At 39.1% G+C, this 17,726-nt stretch overlaps 1 protein-coding gene across 6 annotated transcripts in view; it reads right to left on the reverse strand.

The window, feature by feature from the left end:
- Positions 1–461: 461 nt before the first annotated feature.
- BICC1 (BicC family RNA binding protein 1) overlaps positions 462–17,726 on the reverse strand; it is a 277,048-nt gene continuing 259,783 nt past the window's right edge. For 4 of the 6 annotated variants that reach the window (XM_054689986.1, XM_037497641.2, XM_054689987.1 and 1 more), the window contains 4 exons: positions 17,329–17,485; positions 13,755–13,915; positions 10,893–10,992; positions 462–5,677 (listed from right to left, as the gene is read on the reverse strand). In XM_054689986.1, coding sequence (XP_054545961.1) covers positions 5,547–5,677; positions 10,893–10,992; positions 13,755–13,915; positions 17,329–17,485 — 549 coding nt within the window. In that variant the 3' untranslated portion in view covers positions 462–5,546. Of the gene's footprint in view, positions 5,678–8,265; positions 8,344–10,892; positions 10,993–13,754; positions 13,916–17,328; positions 17,486–17,726 lie in introns of all 6 variants that reach the window. The other 2 variants (XM_037497643.2, XM_037497642.2) reach the window with 2 other exon arrangements.

Below are 17,726 nucleotides of genomic sequence, written 5' to 3' on the forward strand. Positions count from 1 at the left end.
TATGATTGTACTTCTTGAGATCAGTATTGGTCCTGACTGGTGAGGAGAATTCAATCCAATATGCTGTCCTTGGTTCTATTCACTGAGGACACTGCCTGCAGGGAGTACCCCCATTCCCTCACATGTATTTTTCCCTCAGTCAAGAGTGTGTGGGTGTGTAACTGGCTCAGAATAGCTGGGTAAGACAGCTGGCTTAGTTCCCTGCCAAGTGAGGCTGTAGTACGAGATTGCCAGTTGCCTGAATTCTCTGGCTAGGCTTAATGGATTGGGGGGGAGGGTACTCAGTGCTATACTTAGCAGTATGCAGTGCAGCAGGATGGAACTCAGGACCTGCACAACTCATTGTTGGGATCCATATCGGACAAGAATGTACACTGAATTCCCTGGTGAGGAATTCATTCCCTCTGCAGATAGGGAATGCCAAAGTTCTGTTCAAATATCACTATGAACAGGGCTTTTGGAGAGATTACATTCTTTCGTGTGATCTGGTGTCAGTTTCCCTAGTTGTGCAAGTTGAAGGCTGTATTAAGCAATGGGTGAGGTTAGATATTTTCCTGCCTGGGCTAGCAGGAAAGGCAGCTCTAACATCACTAAGGCTCTGTTTGTGGTCTTGACTCAAGTTGACCCATGCCCCAAGTTCTCTGGCTGAACAGGGCCATTTGCTTTGATATTGGAAGCAGTCAGCTCTGCCTGCTGGCTTCTGGGCTTGAGTGTGCTGGTTCATGCAGCAGTTTCCAGGTGTTTTCGCTCACCAGTGCTTCCTGTCATATGGGACAGAGGGCATGGTCCATACCAGTTGAAGCTATGATTCTACTCTTGGCCCACTCTAGGCAATCCCAACATTCCCCAAACTGGTTTCCTGGTTGGGAGCAGCCTCAAACCACGGTTTGCCACAGATAGGGCTAAGACTTAGATTTTCTGAGTGGTCATGGGCATTTCAGGCTCAGGACTGACATAATCACTCATTTGAGCATTCCCATTAGGTAGACCAGCACTGCATTGAGTTCCCTGGTCAGACTGCACCACCAAACTGGTTTATAGATGAATAAACCCACTCATCGGGGCTATATAATTGGGCTCCACAAACAGGAACTTGTTTTACGAAGATTCTAGTATGGATTGTTGGCAGCCCCGCTCCTTCTCCTCCATAATCAGATTCTCAGCACTGAGACCCACAGATTTCCCTATGACCTTTGTGGGCAGAACCACAGCAGGGCTTCCATGAAGTGACTCACAGTGCTAGGTTTGCTGTTGGCCTCTGTTTCCTACTGGAGAAACCATAGAGTCAGGGTAAGCTGTTGGCACTGAGTTAGGCCTGGGGGTCGAAGAAAGAATTCAATGTTGAGATCAGAGTGAGGCAGAAAAGCAAGAGATTTATTGACAGACAGGAGGTCAGGAAAGCTCTCTGAGCAGAAAGGGGTCCTGGATAGGTTGCCACTGAGGGGGTAAGAAGCAGGTTTTTATATGGGTATAGTAAGCAAGGAGTAGGGGTTCGGCCATTGGGTGTCTATGTTGTTTCTTGCCGACTAGTTGGGGCTGATTGTGGGGTCACCAAGGTTACTGAAGCCCACTGAGTCCCAGGTCACCTGATGTGCTTTCCCATCCATTGTTTTAGCATTGTTATTGTGTCGGTGTTCTGAATTGTTACTGGGTTGTGGGCCACCCTGTCCCCAACCAATTGTTCCTCAGTTTGATAAATGGGCTTAGGATACCTGGGCTTGGGACCCCTCCCCTCTGACTCTAGCTAACCACCTGTACCCATCTCCTACCTTCCTCATTCAGCATGCTGCTGCACAGGTTTGGGGGAGCAGCAATGCAATCAGTGCGTAGCGATTCCTCTTACCTATGATCTCTGCGGTGCAGCGGGGATAGTGCAACCCCATTCCCATGTTCTCGGATTCTGTGATCTTTCCCAAGAATAGTTTTCTTTTTGGTGAGGGGAACGCTAAGTCAGGAATGACCTATATCACTATTTGGTGACATCGGTTTCTACTATCCTCAGTGATCACAAACTCATGTTCCTTCAACATATTGCCTGACTTCTAATTATTGCAGTTATTTGAAGTCAAATCTAAGAATTGCTAGGTCACATAGTGTAAAGGCAAATTTGTATATCATAACCCCTTTTGACAACCCACTCCTTTAGAGAATGATTAAAACTGAAACCTAGAAAGAGAAGGGAGTGGATAAAAAGGGTATTTTACATCTGAAAAATACAGGTCTACCTCTATGATATGGATAATTTCAACACCTGTCAAAACTGAGGTTTCTAAACAACTCAAGAGTCCCCTTGGAGGTCTCTATTAAAGGGAAGACACTGTCCATCAATCCCTCCTTATCAACTCTACCCATCTCCATTTCCATTATGATTAGCAAGGGAAAGGGTTAGTTTCATTCACTGCTGTGCCTTGAATGGGGCTGTGTTCTTTTTAAGCCTTTATTAGGTATTTATGTAATGAGTGATTGAATGGATAATGTTAGGTTCATAAGTAAGATTTCAGTCATAAATATTTTGTGCTTGAAACAATTTTGAAACTAATTCAAGCAAAGTTAGTACTGGGGGCATAATGTGTGGAGGGTTAGGGCTTCTCTGAAATTTCAGCAAATATTAGGATTAGTAATACAGTATCAATTCTGTTTGAGAAGGAGTTCAGAGAAAATTTCAAGGCAGAAGAGGATTCAATGTGACAACACAATGGTCAGTTTCTGAAATGGGAACCTGGGTCAAGAAGTCCAGCGTCACTTTTGCAAGGTGCTCCTTTGCTGATGGATAAGGTGGTCAGACCAGTCATCCACTTGAATCTATCTATGAGAAAGCAAACAAGAATAAAACCCATTCCATAATCTTGCTATTTTTGTATATACTTATGGGTGGCCACAGAAACAATGACTGATTACTGGTCCTTAATTCACTATCTTAGTCCTCATTTTTAAGCAGGAGACTATCAATGCAAAACAACAAGACATAAGGTGCATATTCAATTCTACTGCATAAATGTCTTTCAGTTCTGCTGAAAACAACAAAACATTCTCTTGGAAAACAGAGGCACAGAGTTCATAAGTAAAGAGACACATTTCATTTGGCCAGGCAATGCAAAGGGGGTATATAAATTTATTTTTCATGTAGCAATTGATTAGTTTAGAAAAATTCCCATTTTCAATGTTTAATTCCATCTCTCATTTTAAAAAAAAATCACTAAAAGGACAAAAACCACACAAAAATACAATCTGTATATGTTCTATATTTACAGATAACCAGTCACTAATAAGGCACAGATTGATTAAAAACTAATATTTATTCAAATAATCCAAATAATCCAAATATTTTGTGCATCATATAACACTGACAACACTGTACACTGTAGTGTCATATTCCTTTCATTGCATCAAGAGAAAGTGAAAAAGCAATTTCCAGTGTTTTTGTTTTTTTTTTTAATTTTTAGCCACCCTACTTAATGTAGTTTAATAGGGACAGTCTTTCCTTTGGCATAATATCAAAGTACTGTTCACAAAACCTGTATCAACTTAATACTGCAAATTCATTCCATCTTCCTCCTGCTGCAAATACATGGTAGAGAGCTAGTAAAAGAGCTCTGAATGATTATTTGGGAAGATCTTACTAAAGAAATGATAAAATTTAAAGCACTGAGTTGAACAGGATGCAAATCTGGAATTTTTACTCTCTGCTAAATATGTAGCATGATGTATTATACAGACACATAATGCAGGGAGCTACAAGTGATAGTCGGTGTACATGTAACATGTGTAACATGATTCCATTGTATTTGCAAGGGGGGAAATTTAGTCGTGCATCCTTAAACAGGTATAGCTTAGTTTTCTAATGGGTATCTCCTTGGTGCCGATATAATCGATCATTTTATGATAGGCTCATTACACCTTCAGTCTTTCTAAAGTAAAACTTTTTCATGTGCAAAATTTCTCAAAATTTGTTTTTACTTTAATGGTAAGGCTTCACCATGGAAAAAATATCAGGCAGGTATTTCTGATCCCACATCTGTACAAAAGAGCCCAATTGGTTACTTAAGCCTTCTGCCGAGAGCACATGACAGTGGTTTATGTCCATGTAGAGAGTCTTGAATACTGAAACATAAATAAGTCATTACAGTACAGGTAATTCACAACATTTCCTATGGGAAATTTTTCTAACAAATACACTTGGAATAATATTGCTTTGAAGAGAGGCACTTAAGTGATTTGCTTCATGGATTGAAAACCCCTTATAAAGCCACAATGAGATGTCTGAAAAGACCTAAGAAACAATGCTGCCTGATTTGTTGGACTTTCACAGTGTAAGATTGTAACAATGTCTAGCCACTTAGAAGAAAGGTTTGTCCCCCTCCTTCAGAACTCAGGTGTCTTTATAAACTGTCACCCTGACGACTTAAAGCCTTTCCAATTCTTAACTAACACAAGTCTACTCCAAGCAGACAAAATTTTAGGAAAGTCCTTTGACCATATGGAGCACAGCTAATGTGAACAGGGTAAGGACAGTAATCTATTTTTCCTCCTAACGGCAACAGTGCTGTCTTGTCAGATGATTATTTGTATTTCTTAAATAAAGTGACAATCTAGGACTCCAGTTATTGAATGCTGTCCATTCTCTACCATAAACCCCTAGTAGATATCAATTTAATCAGTTATGTACTGTATGCTTATAATATCTAAAAATAAAGGTTTGATATAAATAAATGTCCTTTAGTGGCAGTATACTAAAAATAGCCCTTTGCAAACTTCAGACCACCATTAAAATCATTTTAGCAATACAGGCAGCAGCTAAATATGATGACTGCAAAGGGTTAATATTGCAAAGTCCATTTGGTCTTTTTTGGTACCTGTTACAGCTAACTAGGGTCATTGCTAAATGTTTCTAGGATGCTGACAAATGAACAGATCTGATGTAGAACAAGTGGAATCATTTACATTTCCCGAAGTCACAGAATATTCTGCACAAAAATAGTCCAGTACCATTTGAAATAAAAATTTAACACAGTCAGAAAAAAAAGTGACTAAATCTGATTTTTACCAATATATCAGGTGACATGAAAATGAGAGAATTTCCACAGGACAAGAAATTAGAAAGTGTAAAGTGCTGAAAGACCTCAATAATTACCTTAAAGCAGTACCAGAAAGTTCCACTTTGATTATTCTTTTAAAATCCCCAAATACCAAAACAAGCGAACAAAATAACTTCTATGTTTTCTAGCATCCCAGAAGTCAATTCATCCTTCATTTTAAGTAAAAAATCAGTGCATATGTTATATAGGTAAATAAAAACAGGAAATAAAGCCCTATCTTCATATTGAAAATTCTGTCCACTTGCCATTTTAAAAAAGTAATCCACATGTGGCGTGCTGTATGATGACATAAAACACCTCTCTTTTCTTCCTTTTTGGCACAAAGTTCAGGTGTGAATAAGATGCTTTGGTCCTGATAGCAGATACCCAGCATGCTGAGGGCGGCGTACAGAAAAGGCTGTCACAGAACTTCTGTGTCCAACTTGACAGTCGGTGGGCCTGGAGGTCCTGCTACCAGCGGCCACTGACACTAGCGATGTCTGAGTGATATTGACGCGGCAGCCTCCCGCTCGCTCCACCTTCCAGGAAAGAGGTGCGTGCATTTGGTGATTCAAAAAGCTTTCTTCGGTTTTTATTTAGTTCTAGAGAGAGAAAGAGATGACTGTTACTTAATGGAGAAGTTCTATAATCTGCAGGACATGGCAGTAGAGCTCAGAAAACAAGGAAGCCTGGGGATAGGGTGAATTAAATCTGGTAGCAACAGAAATAACCTTTAGTTGAAAGAGTCAGGACATTTGTGAAATACTAGAAAGTGTGGTATTAAATGTAACCTGTTGACAGCTGAGGAACCAAGGACAAAAAAAAAGTTTTATTGCAGTTTAACATAGCCTCCAGATAGTGTATATTCTCAGACTCCTCTAACATCCAGATCTACAAAGGACACAGGTTTGACCTCTCCCAAATGTCATTTCAGAGGCAAGGGGGATCATCAAGGCTGGTGAATGGCATCTGAGAGAATATATTACCAATGACACACACAAATTACAGCTATTAGACTCATTCAGGACAAACACAGTAGACGATACTACCCCTAATTACGAAGTCAGACATGAAGACCCCACATCTAAACCCGCGCGCACTGCAGGGGCATAGTGCAGTGCTAAGGCACAGTCCTGTGGCTGCTGCCACTCATGGCATCTGTATCCCTGGAGTCTGAAGCGGTCATAAGAAGCTTATCAGTTGGAGGTATCTTTGAATAAAAAATCAACTTCGTGAAAATAGCAACAGTTCAGAAAATAAGTACAAATGGAAGCAATCCTTGAGTCCAGATTTTCAAAGAAAAAAAATATTTTTAAATCAGATAAAATACCATTTACTAAATCAGATAAAATACCATTTACTTTGTCTCTTATTAAAAAGTATTAAACAGAAAGGTAAAAAATTAATTGTAGCAGCCTACATGCAACAACACCCACCCCCGTCCCCCGCCTTCACACACACATTTCGAATCAACTCATAATGAACAGAATTGGCAATTTCTAAAAATCAGGATTTCTGGTTTGTAAAGCAAATATTTTCAAACTGTCTTTTTGGTGATGGGGTGTTGCTGCAATGATTTAGCACCTTACATCTGCATACTATTCAACTCTTTCAACTATCTACACAAACTACTCTTTTGAACTGAGGTTACACTGCAAGCTCTGGCCTGCTACGGAAATGCTGAGGCAGAGAACACACACAGGTCACAGGTAGGCTCAAGGGACATGTGGCCAGATGTGCTCCAGTCTCCTGAGTTTCAAAATATGGACAAACAGCCTTAACATTTCACCCTCCGATGTCCAAAATTTAAATGCCTGCTCTAAATGGGTAACACAAGAGTAGAGACAACACTCCTTTGTTCACATTTAGGTCTCAGGGAAGGAGAAAACAAGTGATTTATTAGAGCCATTTATATATATATAACAAGCACTTTACATTTGCTTTGTCCTACTGAAGTCTTCTTTAGGGATAGATGCTATTATTTTATCATTCCCCATTTTATAGATAAGAAAACTGCACTTTAAAAACAGGCAAAATAAACTTCTCCACAAGGCTGTTAAGTGACAGACCTGAAATTCTACCTGCCTGATGCAAAAGTTGGACTCTGGGCGCCAATGCTCCATCAGGTACATTGAGAGGATGAACTGAGGTATCAGGCAACAAATTTGAGAAACTGGTAGTTTCGGGGGTGCCAGGTAACAGAGCTTTACTTTGAACTTCAATATAGCCAATTTATTTTTTATTTTTTTTTAAGTAGGCAGTAAATGTCTTTTTTTTAATTTTTTTTAAGATTTATTTATTTATTGATTGATTGATACATACATACAAGCACTGGGTACAGTCAGAAGCACAGGAGGGTGAGAGAATTCACCAGAGCCGGGAGCAGAGCAGGCAGAAGGACCGAAGTACACTGCTGAGGGGAGCAGCGGGCGGCAGGAGAGGTCTGCGCGCCATGTGGGATCCTCCTCCGATGGCCGGGGAGCAGCCGGGGATCGAACTGGCGCTGCAGAGGCTGCGGGCAGCTTTGCAACCCAGCGTTCAACTGCTGCACCACCGGGGAGGCCCAGCCAATTTATTTTTTAGATAGAAAAACACAGCTGAAAAAAGTTCAAGGAAGATACCTTTGCAAGCAAGACATGCAGGCATATTTTGTTTAAAGTTCCTGCAGAAACAATACCAATGACATTCCTATTAAAGGCGCAACACATGCATATTGTGTTTAAGGGCAAACTTTAAGAATAAATGAATTCCTTTAAGTTAAAACACTTTCTTTGGCCTTCGTTTTCTCTTAGGGAAATAACTCACAAATTAGGACAATCCCATACTATAGAGAAGGAAAAGGAGTGAATGAGATCAAACACCATTCCCCCCAGTATACATAACATGTACCACTGCACACGTGAAAACAACTGGGCCACGGAAGACAAAAAAAAATTAGTAGGCTCTGAAAACTTAATTCTGAAAAATCACATCAACTAGATTGAGGGATTTCAGCCATCCCTAAAGACACAATTTCTGAGTGTGTATTTCCAAATGCCAGGCACAGAGATAAATCTAGAGAGATTATGAAGGATCAACCCCTATCAAAGACAATTTAGTTATTTGTTGTTTTTTTCCATTAAGCAAACTCCCTCTTCTGATTTTTTTTTTTTCTCAGTAAGCCTAAGGAATAGTTTGGGAAAATACCAACCTTTTTCTTTGAAATTCCAAGGTCACACAATCCTGGCAGCTCTCAGGATCTTGTTGCGGATCTGAACAGAGTCACAAACTAAAAGAATAGGTCGGGAAATGTTAGATCTACCTGAGGCCGTGTGGGGTAAGTCTGTCAACAGGATACTAAACTTCCTTTCGTCCCTGTAAATTTAAGCACTAACTAATATACCCTGAAAAAAATTTTTAAATTTTCAAAAACACATGGATTTGGGAAAAAAATTTCTCTGATCCTTCTCTACCAGAGACAAATCTCATCTATAACATTAAAATGTCTTCTGGCCCAAGATTAAAAATAAAACTTCATACTGAAAGAACAACTCGATTACAGGTTAAAAATCTACAAAATTTTGAACAAACTGTATCTAACCAAACTCTATATTCATAAGAAAAATATGACCAGCTATTTTGCATCTATCTCAAATGGGTTGTTCAGAGATTATAAATGCATGTCTTTGTTATCAGATGAGTTGAACTGGAAAAAGAAGCTTTTTGATGAAGGGTTTCGCAATAAAAACTCATTACTTGCAGAGAAAATTATTCACTGAGTTCAAACAAATGCACTCAACAAAGTAAGGCAAAATCATCCTTAAAATAATCAAATACTTCACACTGTGTAGAGCATTCAGAAGGCATCTTATTCCAGTCTCTAATTCCCTTTAAAAGCAAGAGGACCTGTGAACCCCACTGAGAGGCAGTCTATAGAGCAGGATGTAACCTCAAAGAACCACACTAAAGATGATTGCAGAAACTTTTTTTTTAAAAAAAGGATTCAAACCCCCATCTCCCTAAAGTACACCACAATATATTCCAAATAAAGGTACTAATGATCCATCTGGAACCTATAAAAGTATTTAGAACTATCTGATTGCTGCTACAGGCTTTCTAGACTTTAGAATCGGGTGGGTACACAAAGGAAGAAGTTAAATTTCTATACTGTCACTGACATCCAGGAATTTCCAGTGAAAGATTATAGTTTTCCAGAATACACACTCTGCTCTGGTAGAAAAAATGCTGCATAGTTAACAGTATAGGCATGATTATATTAATCAAATTTCTAGTATATCAATTTCCAATTAGCAAAACAATATAAAATTTATTTAAGTTGAAAAACCTGCTCTATTGCCATAGATAAGGAAGTAAAAGGGCATGTCCTACTCATCGTATGTATTGTTAAAATTGCAGGTTGTCTATTTTCGTCACGCCTGATGAGATAGATACCACGTGGAAGAATCTTACAAATGGAAAGTGACCTTACAAGATCATCTGTTCCAATTCACCTTCATGGTTAAGAAACCAAAACCAAAAGGTTTGGGAACTCACCCAAGGACTCATAACTTGCCGGAGGTAAAGCCCAGATTTCTTTATTTGAATACCATGTTCTTTCCACTATACCAAGCCGAGCTTATGAGCAAACAAGAAAAAGCATGTGCCCTGTGGAGCTCCATTAATGCAGCCGCGTGGGTACACACATAGAAGGAAAACTTCTCAGCCTGATGTGAGCAGAACTCTACCATAGAAAAGGCACAGAAAATCCTAGCAGACTGCTTAAGGCTGAATTTCCACCCTATTTTAAAGCTAATCTGCTTCAGATATTAGGTCTATATATAAGATTGCCTGTGGAGAGGTGGTGGGAGATGCAATCTGCTAAAACAAAATGGAAAACTACTGAGGTTTTTAATCTTATTTGCTGATCTGATTAGTGAGTACTGTTTGGAAATGACTTTTACCAGTTGGATGCCACTGCTGGCCTCATAAAAACATAGCCTGCAAATTCAGTGTTTTGGAAAAGCAAAGTCATTTTCTTACCACACCTGATGTTTGGCTTCTGCCCTGGATGTCTCTCTTATTGAGAGACTGGCGCACATATAAACTTAACATTCAGATAGGCTTTAAAAAGTAACCTCATTTTTTCCCTCCAAATTTCTTCATATTTCTCTAACCACCTTTTTGAGGTGAACTGTTATGAATTTGCCAACTCCTGATACATTATCTGGCTTAATTCCTTTCAAACTGAAGGTAAATATGTATAAGAGCATTTTCTAGTACACAGGATATGCAACAGATGCAATCTGGGAAAAAGGAAATATTATTTTCCTTTATTCTGACTACCTCAGGATACTACACCCTTCTGTGACTCAAATTCTATTAAAATTTTAGAAAAATTAAAAAACATTATGACAAATAATACTTCCAGGCTCCAATTATACCGAGGAGCATCCTTTTTCTCTCTGGTGCAAAGATCTCAATTGGTGTACAAGGACACATACATTTGCAACATGACAGCCAACCCAAAATAATTATTCATTAACCCCAAAATTATTGCTTTAACACATCACCAAGAGGAGAATTCAGTTGCTCTCCTTTTCTCATATTCTGCAAGGGGCAATTTTGGTTAGATCTTTCTGTAGAGATCTGTTTTAAGGCACAACATTGTCCTGATAGAGTAGGTGCAGTCTCAGCATTTGTCAGTTACCAGAATATTCTCAATCCCCAAGCCACCGGATTAGTAAGCGAGGGGTTGATGGTAGAACAAGTTCCACTGGCTGAGAACACTAACAGAGGTTATTCAGATTTTAAAATATAAATATGAGCATTTATATTCACCTGAGATTGCAAGCAGCATTTTCCTCCTGGCACCAAAAGTCGTAATTCCTAGCTCCTTCAGATCCTGGTCTGTGAGAGTGAGGAATGTCTGAAGATCAATCTGTGGGTGAAAAAGTAATGTATAACCAACAAACTAAGTACTTATTTTCACACCTATTTATTAAATATGCCCTGCCTGCTTGCAAAAAGAAAGGTGCTGTCACAAAACTAAAACAAGAGGAAAAGAATTAAGATGGCAAACTGAAAGCAATGATTCTAAGCCAATAACTTACTACAGTTGAGATACGCCTGAGTGTCCTGGTAGCCAGGGGCAAAAAGGGAAGCATGGATTGGACAGTTTGTGTGAACTGTTCAAGCAATCTCTCTCCAGGAGAGTATATAGCTTTGGATTCTGAATAGGTTATGTGTATCTCTATTAGAAGAAAATGAATACCAATACTTCCATCTCACAATGTGCAGTACATAAGAATTCCCAGATCATACGCAGTTAGTTCAGCCATGCTCTCTCTGCAAGTGGCACATGAGAACTATTCCCAATTATAATTGCACTCTTTGGTATCAGTAATGAAGTGGAGGGAAGCAGCCTCAGGATCCACCCTTCCTTTGAATATAAGGTGGAGGAACGTAAAGCAAATGGGGCTCTGAAGCCAGTAGACTCATGTTCAGAATCTGACTTTGCCATTATTAGTTTTGAGTACTTAAGGTGAGTAGGGCATTAAAATAATTGTAGATATAAAGAAAGCAATAGGATCACCAAGAGTTAAGATCACCACTATGGCTAGTAATTCTGTATACATACATACTAACTGTGAATGTTGCTATATACACCTTTCACCTGCTTATATATTATTTAAATCTCACAAGGTTCCTTAGTAGGGAATTCCTCAAGTTACACCAGAATATCAGAAAATAGCCTGAATAATGGAAGCTCTACCAGTTTTCAACACACCTGAAAACAGTGAAATATACTTATTGAATAGTATATATACTTGTCATTATATAGAATACAACTGGAAATGTTCTAGATTTTTAAGTATGTCCAGGTTACTCAACCTTTTTAATCATACTTATCATTTGTTATAGATCTAGAGGTATGCTTTTAGAAATTCTATTTCAAAAATTCCCAAACTTTTCTTAAATGGGCAGATTAAATATTTTAAGGTTTTCAAGTCATATTATCCGTTGCAACTACTCAACTGACTCAAGTTGAAACCAACCACAGACAATATGAAAACTAATGTGTGTCTCTGTTCCAGTGAAACTTGATTTATAAAATCAGACAGCAGGTCAGTTTGCTGATCCCTGTTCCAGTTAGCATTAGGTAAAGCTTATATGGCTTTATGTTATCATGTCTTCTCCCTTTTTGAAGTGGATAACTATAATGAATTTAATTCTAAGCTTCTTCAAATAAGATATTATAGATTTTTAGAAAATACTATCATTGAATAACCTATAATCTCTTACTTTGAAACTTTCTTTGTCTAGCTTCTTAATCAGCTGCTCCCATCTAGCCAGCAGATTAAATAAATTCTTCAATACAACAATGATGAAAGCATTATTCAGCTTAGGAAATGTTGGGTCCAAAAAATCAATACCCCCAATACCAATATACACAACAAATCTTTGTGTGTATAAAAAACAAGTTGAGCAATTAAACTTGTGATACAAAGTACCTAATAAAGAGCTTAATTTGAGGCAGGTCACTGTTGATCATAGTGTAGTATATACAGATAGCAAAATGTAAAACTGTATACCTGAAACTTTAAGAGTTTGCTTTTTTTAACCTATGAGTATAAAATTAGTTCCCATGTCAAACTACAATGCTGTACAACTGAAACCTATGTTATAAATCAGTGTTCAATAAAATTTTTCAAAAATCATCTTGTCGCACAAAAATCCTGAATTTAATTGACATATACTTGGGGATTCCTGCCTTAGTAGGTGTTCTCTAAGATGAGATAAAGATAACTAGCATTGAACTTGGACCGTGTCCAAGTTGCTGGCTAGATGAGAGCAGCTGATTAAGAAACTAGATAAAACATATAGAAAGACAAAAATGCCCAAGGTGGTTTGGTTAATGACCACATTCAAGGTGGTTCTCTTTTCCAGGCAAGCCTAGGTGCTCACAGGCTAGCCCATCTGGGGTTGTGTAGTTATACTCCGGTGATCTCAGACCACCTCTCTGTCATTAAGTGTTGTCTCACTTTGTGGCTTTGGCTTAGCTATACCTGGTAATGTGACAGTACTTGGAAGAGAATCATGCTCAGGGGCTCTCCTCTTTGTGTCAGTGCATAATGGCTTTAGCTGAATAGTTTGACTAAAATCCATGGTAGGATAGTTCATAAGGGATGTGCCTGACTCAGTTCAGGCACAACCTAGATAGTGAATAAGTTAGCATGTAAAATAAGTGTTGTATTCTGTGAGCAAAGACTTCAGCAACATGACTATCATGGAGGTCAAAAAGAACCATAGTTTGTTCTTTTATATGATATTTAAGTGCCACAAATAAAGGTAACAGATTAAAGAGTGAAATATTATTAAAATCAGTCTTGTTGCTGATCTTGGGGAGTTGTGAATCCAAAGTTCCAAGGAATCAATACACTAATTAGATGTTTTAGCTAAAACTGATGAAGGGTTTTTATCTTTTGTGCAAACTTGTTTTTTCTAGTTCTGCTATCCCGTGTTCACGAGTTACACTAAGAAATAAGATGACATTTTTCTTAGCAGAAAAATAAGCTATGAGACTTGAATAAATGCTCAGTGAAAGCACAGCCATAGGTCAATGAGTGATTTCCTCCTAGAAGTTGTCAGAGACACAACCACACCAAAGATGCCTAGGAAAATACACAAATTATGACTGACCTCTTGTTGCTGGAAGACATCTGTATATTTGCCCAGGCCCAGTTTGCTGAAGAGCTCAGGGAGGTCAGAGCCTTTGAAAGAGCTATTCAGGTTACAGCCGTTGCTCCCTGTCAGCGAGGAAATGCAGTCCATGTAATTGCTACTGCTGAGATAGTGTTCCGCTGAAAGGCAAAGGAGAGACAGGCTTGAAGTATAAATGCCCAGAGAGAACATGGTTTAATTAAAAGTTTTAATCACTCAAATATTTCAGATTTCATTGTTAGGCTGAATAGAGCAGTAGCTGCAGAAATACAGCAATCCTTTACTGAAACATTGGCTTTTCATTAAGGAAATGCTGGTTATTGCTTTCTGGGAAGCTCTTGCCATTTAAAAGGTTACTCTTGGGAGGCAGCAATTCAGCAATCATGCCTCTGCAGTTAATAATCATTAATCATATTCTCCATGAGCATTCAGAAACATTTGCTCTTTATAATTGATTTGATGTGAATTAAATGGGGGAATTGGAAGGCGAATTCCTGAGACAATAAAGGTATGGAAAGTTACTGTAAGTCCAGACTCCTTTTGGATGGTAAGATGGTTCTCTGCATCCACACTTGTGCTTTCCTGCAGTCAAAGGAATCCTATGATATTTCAACATATAAATCTAATTCCCTACAAAAATATGAATTGGCAGCACGTTCACAAAATGGAGTGTTCAAAAATTAAGAGCAACATATGAAGTAATAATAATGATATTGGAGTTCCTGGATTTCAGCTAAGATAGAAATAAATGTGTCTCTTGAGAAAAATTCTGAGACAGCACTGCCAAACTTTGCTTTGGCTCTGTGTCTGATTTGGTGGGCAAGTTTCTCCACATTGTCTGTGGTTCTCAGCCCCAAAGTCATGCACAGCTGGGTGAGGAACCAGTGAGCCATGCCAAGTACTTGACCAAATATTCAAATATGCTTCGACAGAGGCTTTGGAGAGCCTAGCACAGCCATGCAGCCAAAATATGGCTCTTGTCTTTTTGGGAATCCTACCTTCCTATACCAAAGATGCAGCTTCACAAGGGATTTTCAGAGCAATGAGGGAGGCAGACAAATCACAAGCCAACCAGATCCATCCAGTCCCTTCTGGGTCTGGGACCAATGCACTCACCTAAACTTAAGAATCTTATGAATCTTATTCTGCATTGTTTTCAGCACCACTAATCATTTTCTCGGGTTAATTTCATCTCACAATAAGTCTTTTATATATCTCAAGTGGAAAGAATTTCTTGGTAAGGATTTTCTCTTAAAAACAAATGTTTTGGGGCCTCCCTGGTGGAGCAGGGGTTAAAGACCGCGCTATCAAGCTATCACCAGCCACTGCAGCACAAGTTCAATCCCAGACCAGCCAAGGAGCAACCCACATAGCACAGCAGACCTCTCTTGCCTCGCCTGCTGCTCCCCTCAGCAGTGTATTTCAGTAGATCTGCCTGTTCTGCTCCCCACTCTCTCTGATGAATCCTCTCACCACCCCTGTACATCTGGCTTACACCCCAGTTCTTGTATGCACAAATCTTAAAAAAAAAACAAAAAACGTTTTGACTCGTATATGAAGAATATGTAGAGAAAAGGACCCACACCAAGCCCATAATACCCTGAGTGCTGGAACAATCCAGTATTTGAAATTAAGGTCACAAAGTTATCAAAAAATATTCAAGAAGAGTGACTGGTGAGGTACCAGGCCAAAGGTGTCATACACAGAGTATGAGAACATGTGACTTGTGATCCCTGGACTAGACAACATGTGATTCCTGGACTGACAGGCTGGCCATATAACTTATGGCCCAAATGATAAATTTACTTTGAGAATAAAAGAGGAGGGAGGTACTGAGCACTTCACTAGAACAAATGGTATAAACAGGGAGAACAGACACTGGTAACCTTGACAAGGGTGTTAAGAAAATCATCTAAAAGTGTGCTGTTCAATCCAGTAGCCATTGGCTACTTGCCTCTTTAGCACATAAAATGTGGCTAGTGGAATTAAAATGGCCTATAAGTGTAAAATACATACCAGATTTTGAAGACTCAGTACAAAAAATATAAGTCATAAAAATTTCATGTTGAAAATGAGTTACTTTACGTATGTTGGGTTAAGCATATACATTGCTACAATTTGAAAAAAAAACATGTTTTAGAATATTCTTAGTGATACTTATTATGGTACACAACTTTAATTTTTTTATCTACATTACTTATAGTTTCCATATCCTCTCTGAAACTGCCTAAGCTCTTAAACATCTGACAAAAGCCAAAAAACTATGCTTCTTTAATCATTCTTTTCTATTAATGAGCCCCCTAGCCCTAATATTGAACTTGCATGCAGCTAAGTTGTACAGTCAATGTTAATTTTCCAGTGTTAAGTGATGGAAAAGGAGAGAATGAAGCAAACACTCATTCATACGGGGCTATAGAAATGGAGATCTTTTCTACCCCTTTATCTGCACCTGACACCACTCTGCCTCTCAGCTCCATTTCCCCATCAGTGGTTAAAATCAAGCCGCTAACAGTCTCTGGCTACTTATGACAGGCCCTGGGGAATGAATGAAAGAGGTGACAGTGAGTGCTTTCTTATTTAGACTTGGCAGACACCAAGATTGGCCGTTTCAAATCTGAGACTCTTGGCCACACAACCAACTTGATTGACAATAACAACTGGCTGTTACTGAGCATCTACTACGCTCACAGGGATCACCTTCCTTCAAGTAGTATTCGAATACTCCAAGTTATGTGTTTCAGGATTCCAAATTTGTCAAACACCGGCCCCTCCCCGCTGGCAAAAAAAAAAAAGGCATCGAGGACATATATTGTCAGTAGCATGTCAATTCTTGTCTACTTATACGGCCCAGAAGTATGGGTGCTGTTATAGACAAATCCACAGCACTAATGCTGAGTCTTTGCCATATTTGTTCACAGCTAGAACTGCTCTGCTTTAAACTGCTTTCTCTATGTCAATTCAGCTACATTTTGCCTATAGAAAAAAAAAAATCAAACCCTGCTCTTCGCCTTTGGTAGCTCACCTCGGGTCAGACTTACTTCCATTGTCCAATATGCTACTCTGACCACATTCTGCTCAACTCCCTTAAGTCCCTCTCTTTTTCTTATCATCTCCTGGATGACTGTGTGCATGATTCATTCATGAGTTCATTCAGCACACATTTACTGAACCCTCAGTAGGTGTCAGACTCTGAGACATTTGGAAAGAACGAAGAAGGCAGAGCCTCAAAGCATATTCCTGGCCTATGGGTATTAATAAGTGTTTACTGAATGAATAACTAGATCCTTAGCTTGTGGAACTCAAATTCTACCAGAAGAGGCAGATATTAAATAAGTACTTAAACATCAGTATGATAAGTAGTAGAAAGCAGAGAGACATGTGGCTGCTTCACCAGGAAAAACAGGAAAGGCTTCACAGAGGAGGTAGCCTGTTGAGTTACACCAAATACTCAAGTGCATGAAACCAGGAGTTTATACTTGAACATCACACTAAGCCCAGTAATCAATTTCTAAGCTAATTACATCTGTACATATGACTAAAAGTCAAAGCTCACTTGATTTGTTTTGTTTACGCTTGGGGCTGCCAATAGAAGCTGCAAATTCACCATGACTTGTGGGTCCTATTCCATTTCTGTCTCTCCAGTTATGAGATTCACTTCCACTTCCCAAGTGCTCACGACTGTTGGACCTCGACAGGGACATTGATGAGCCCTGTAAAAAAATCAAAGCCAGAAAAGAAAATATTTAATAAGCTGGGCTTCTCAGGATGGGAGAAGGAAAAATCCAAGTCCGGCCTGCCATTTACCTTGATTGCTAACCACTGCGGTTTCCCATGAAGGCTGATTCTCAGGAATCCTGCCTCTAAAGCTTGTCCAGAATTTTGCCATGGACTGAGGTGCTTCATAATTGAGCCTCTGCACATCTTCCAACTTTGTCTTCAAGGCTCCACAAT

This window comes from Talpa occidentalis, unplaced genomic scaffold (genome assembly GCF_014898055.3).
Source record: "Talpa occidentalis isolate TD23 unplaced genomic scaffold, MPIMG_talOcc4v2.1 talOcc4.8, whole genome shotgun sequence".
Lineage (NCBI taxonomy): Eukaryota > Metazoa > Chordata > Mammalia > Eulipotyphla > Talpidae > Talpa > Talpa occidentalis.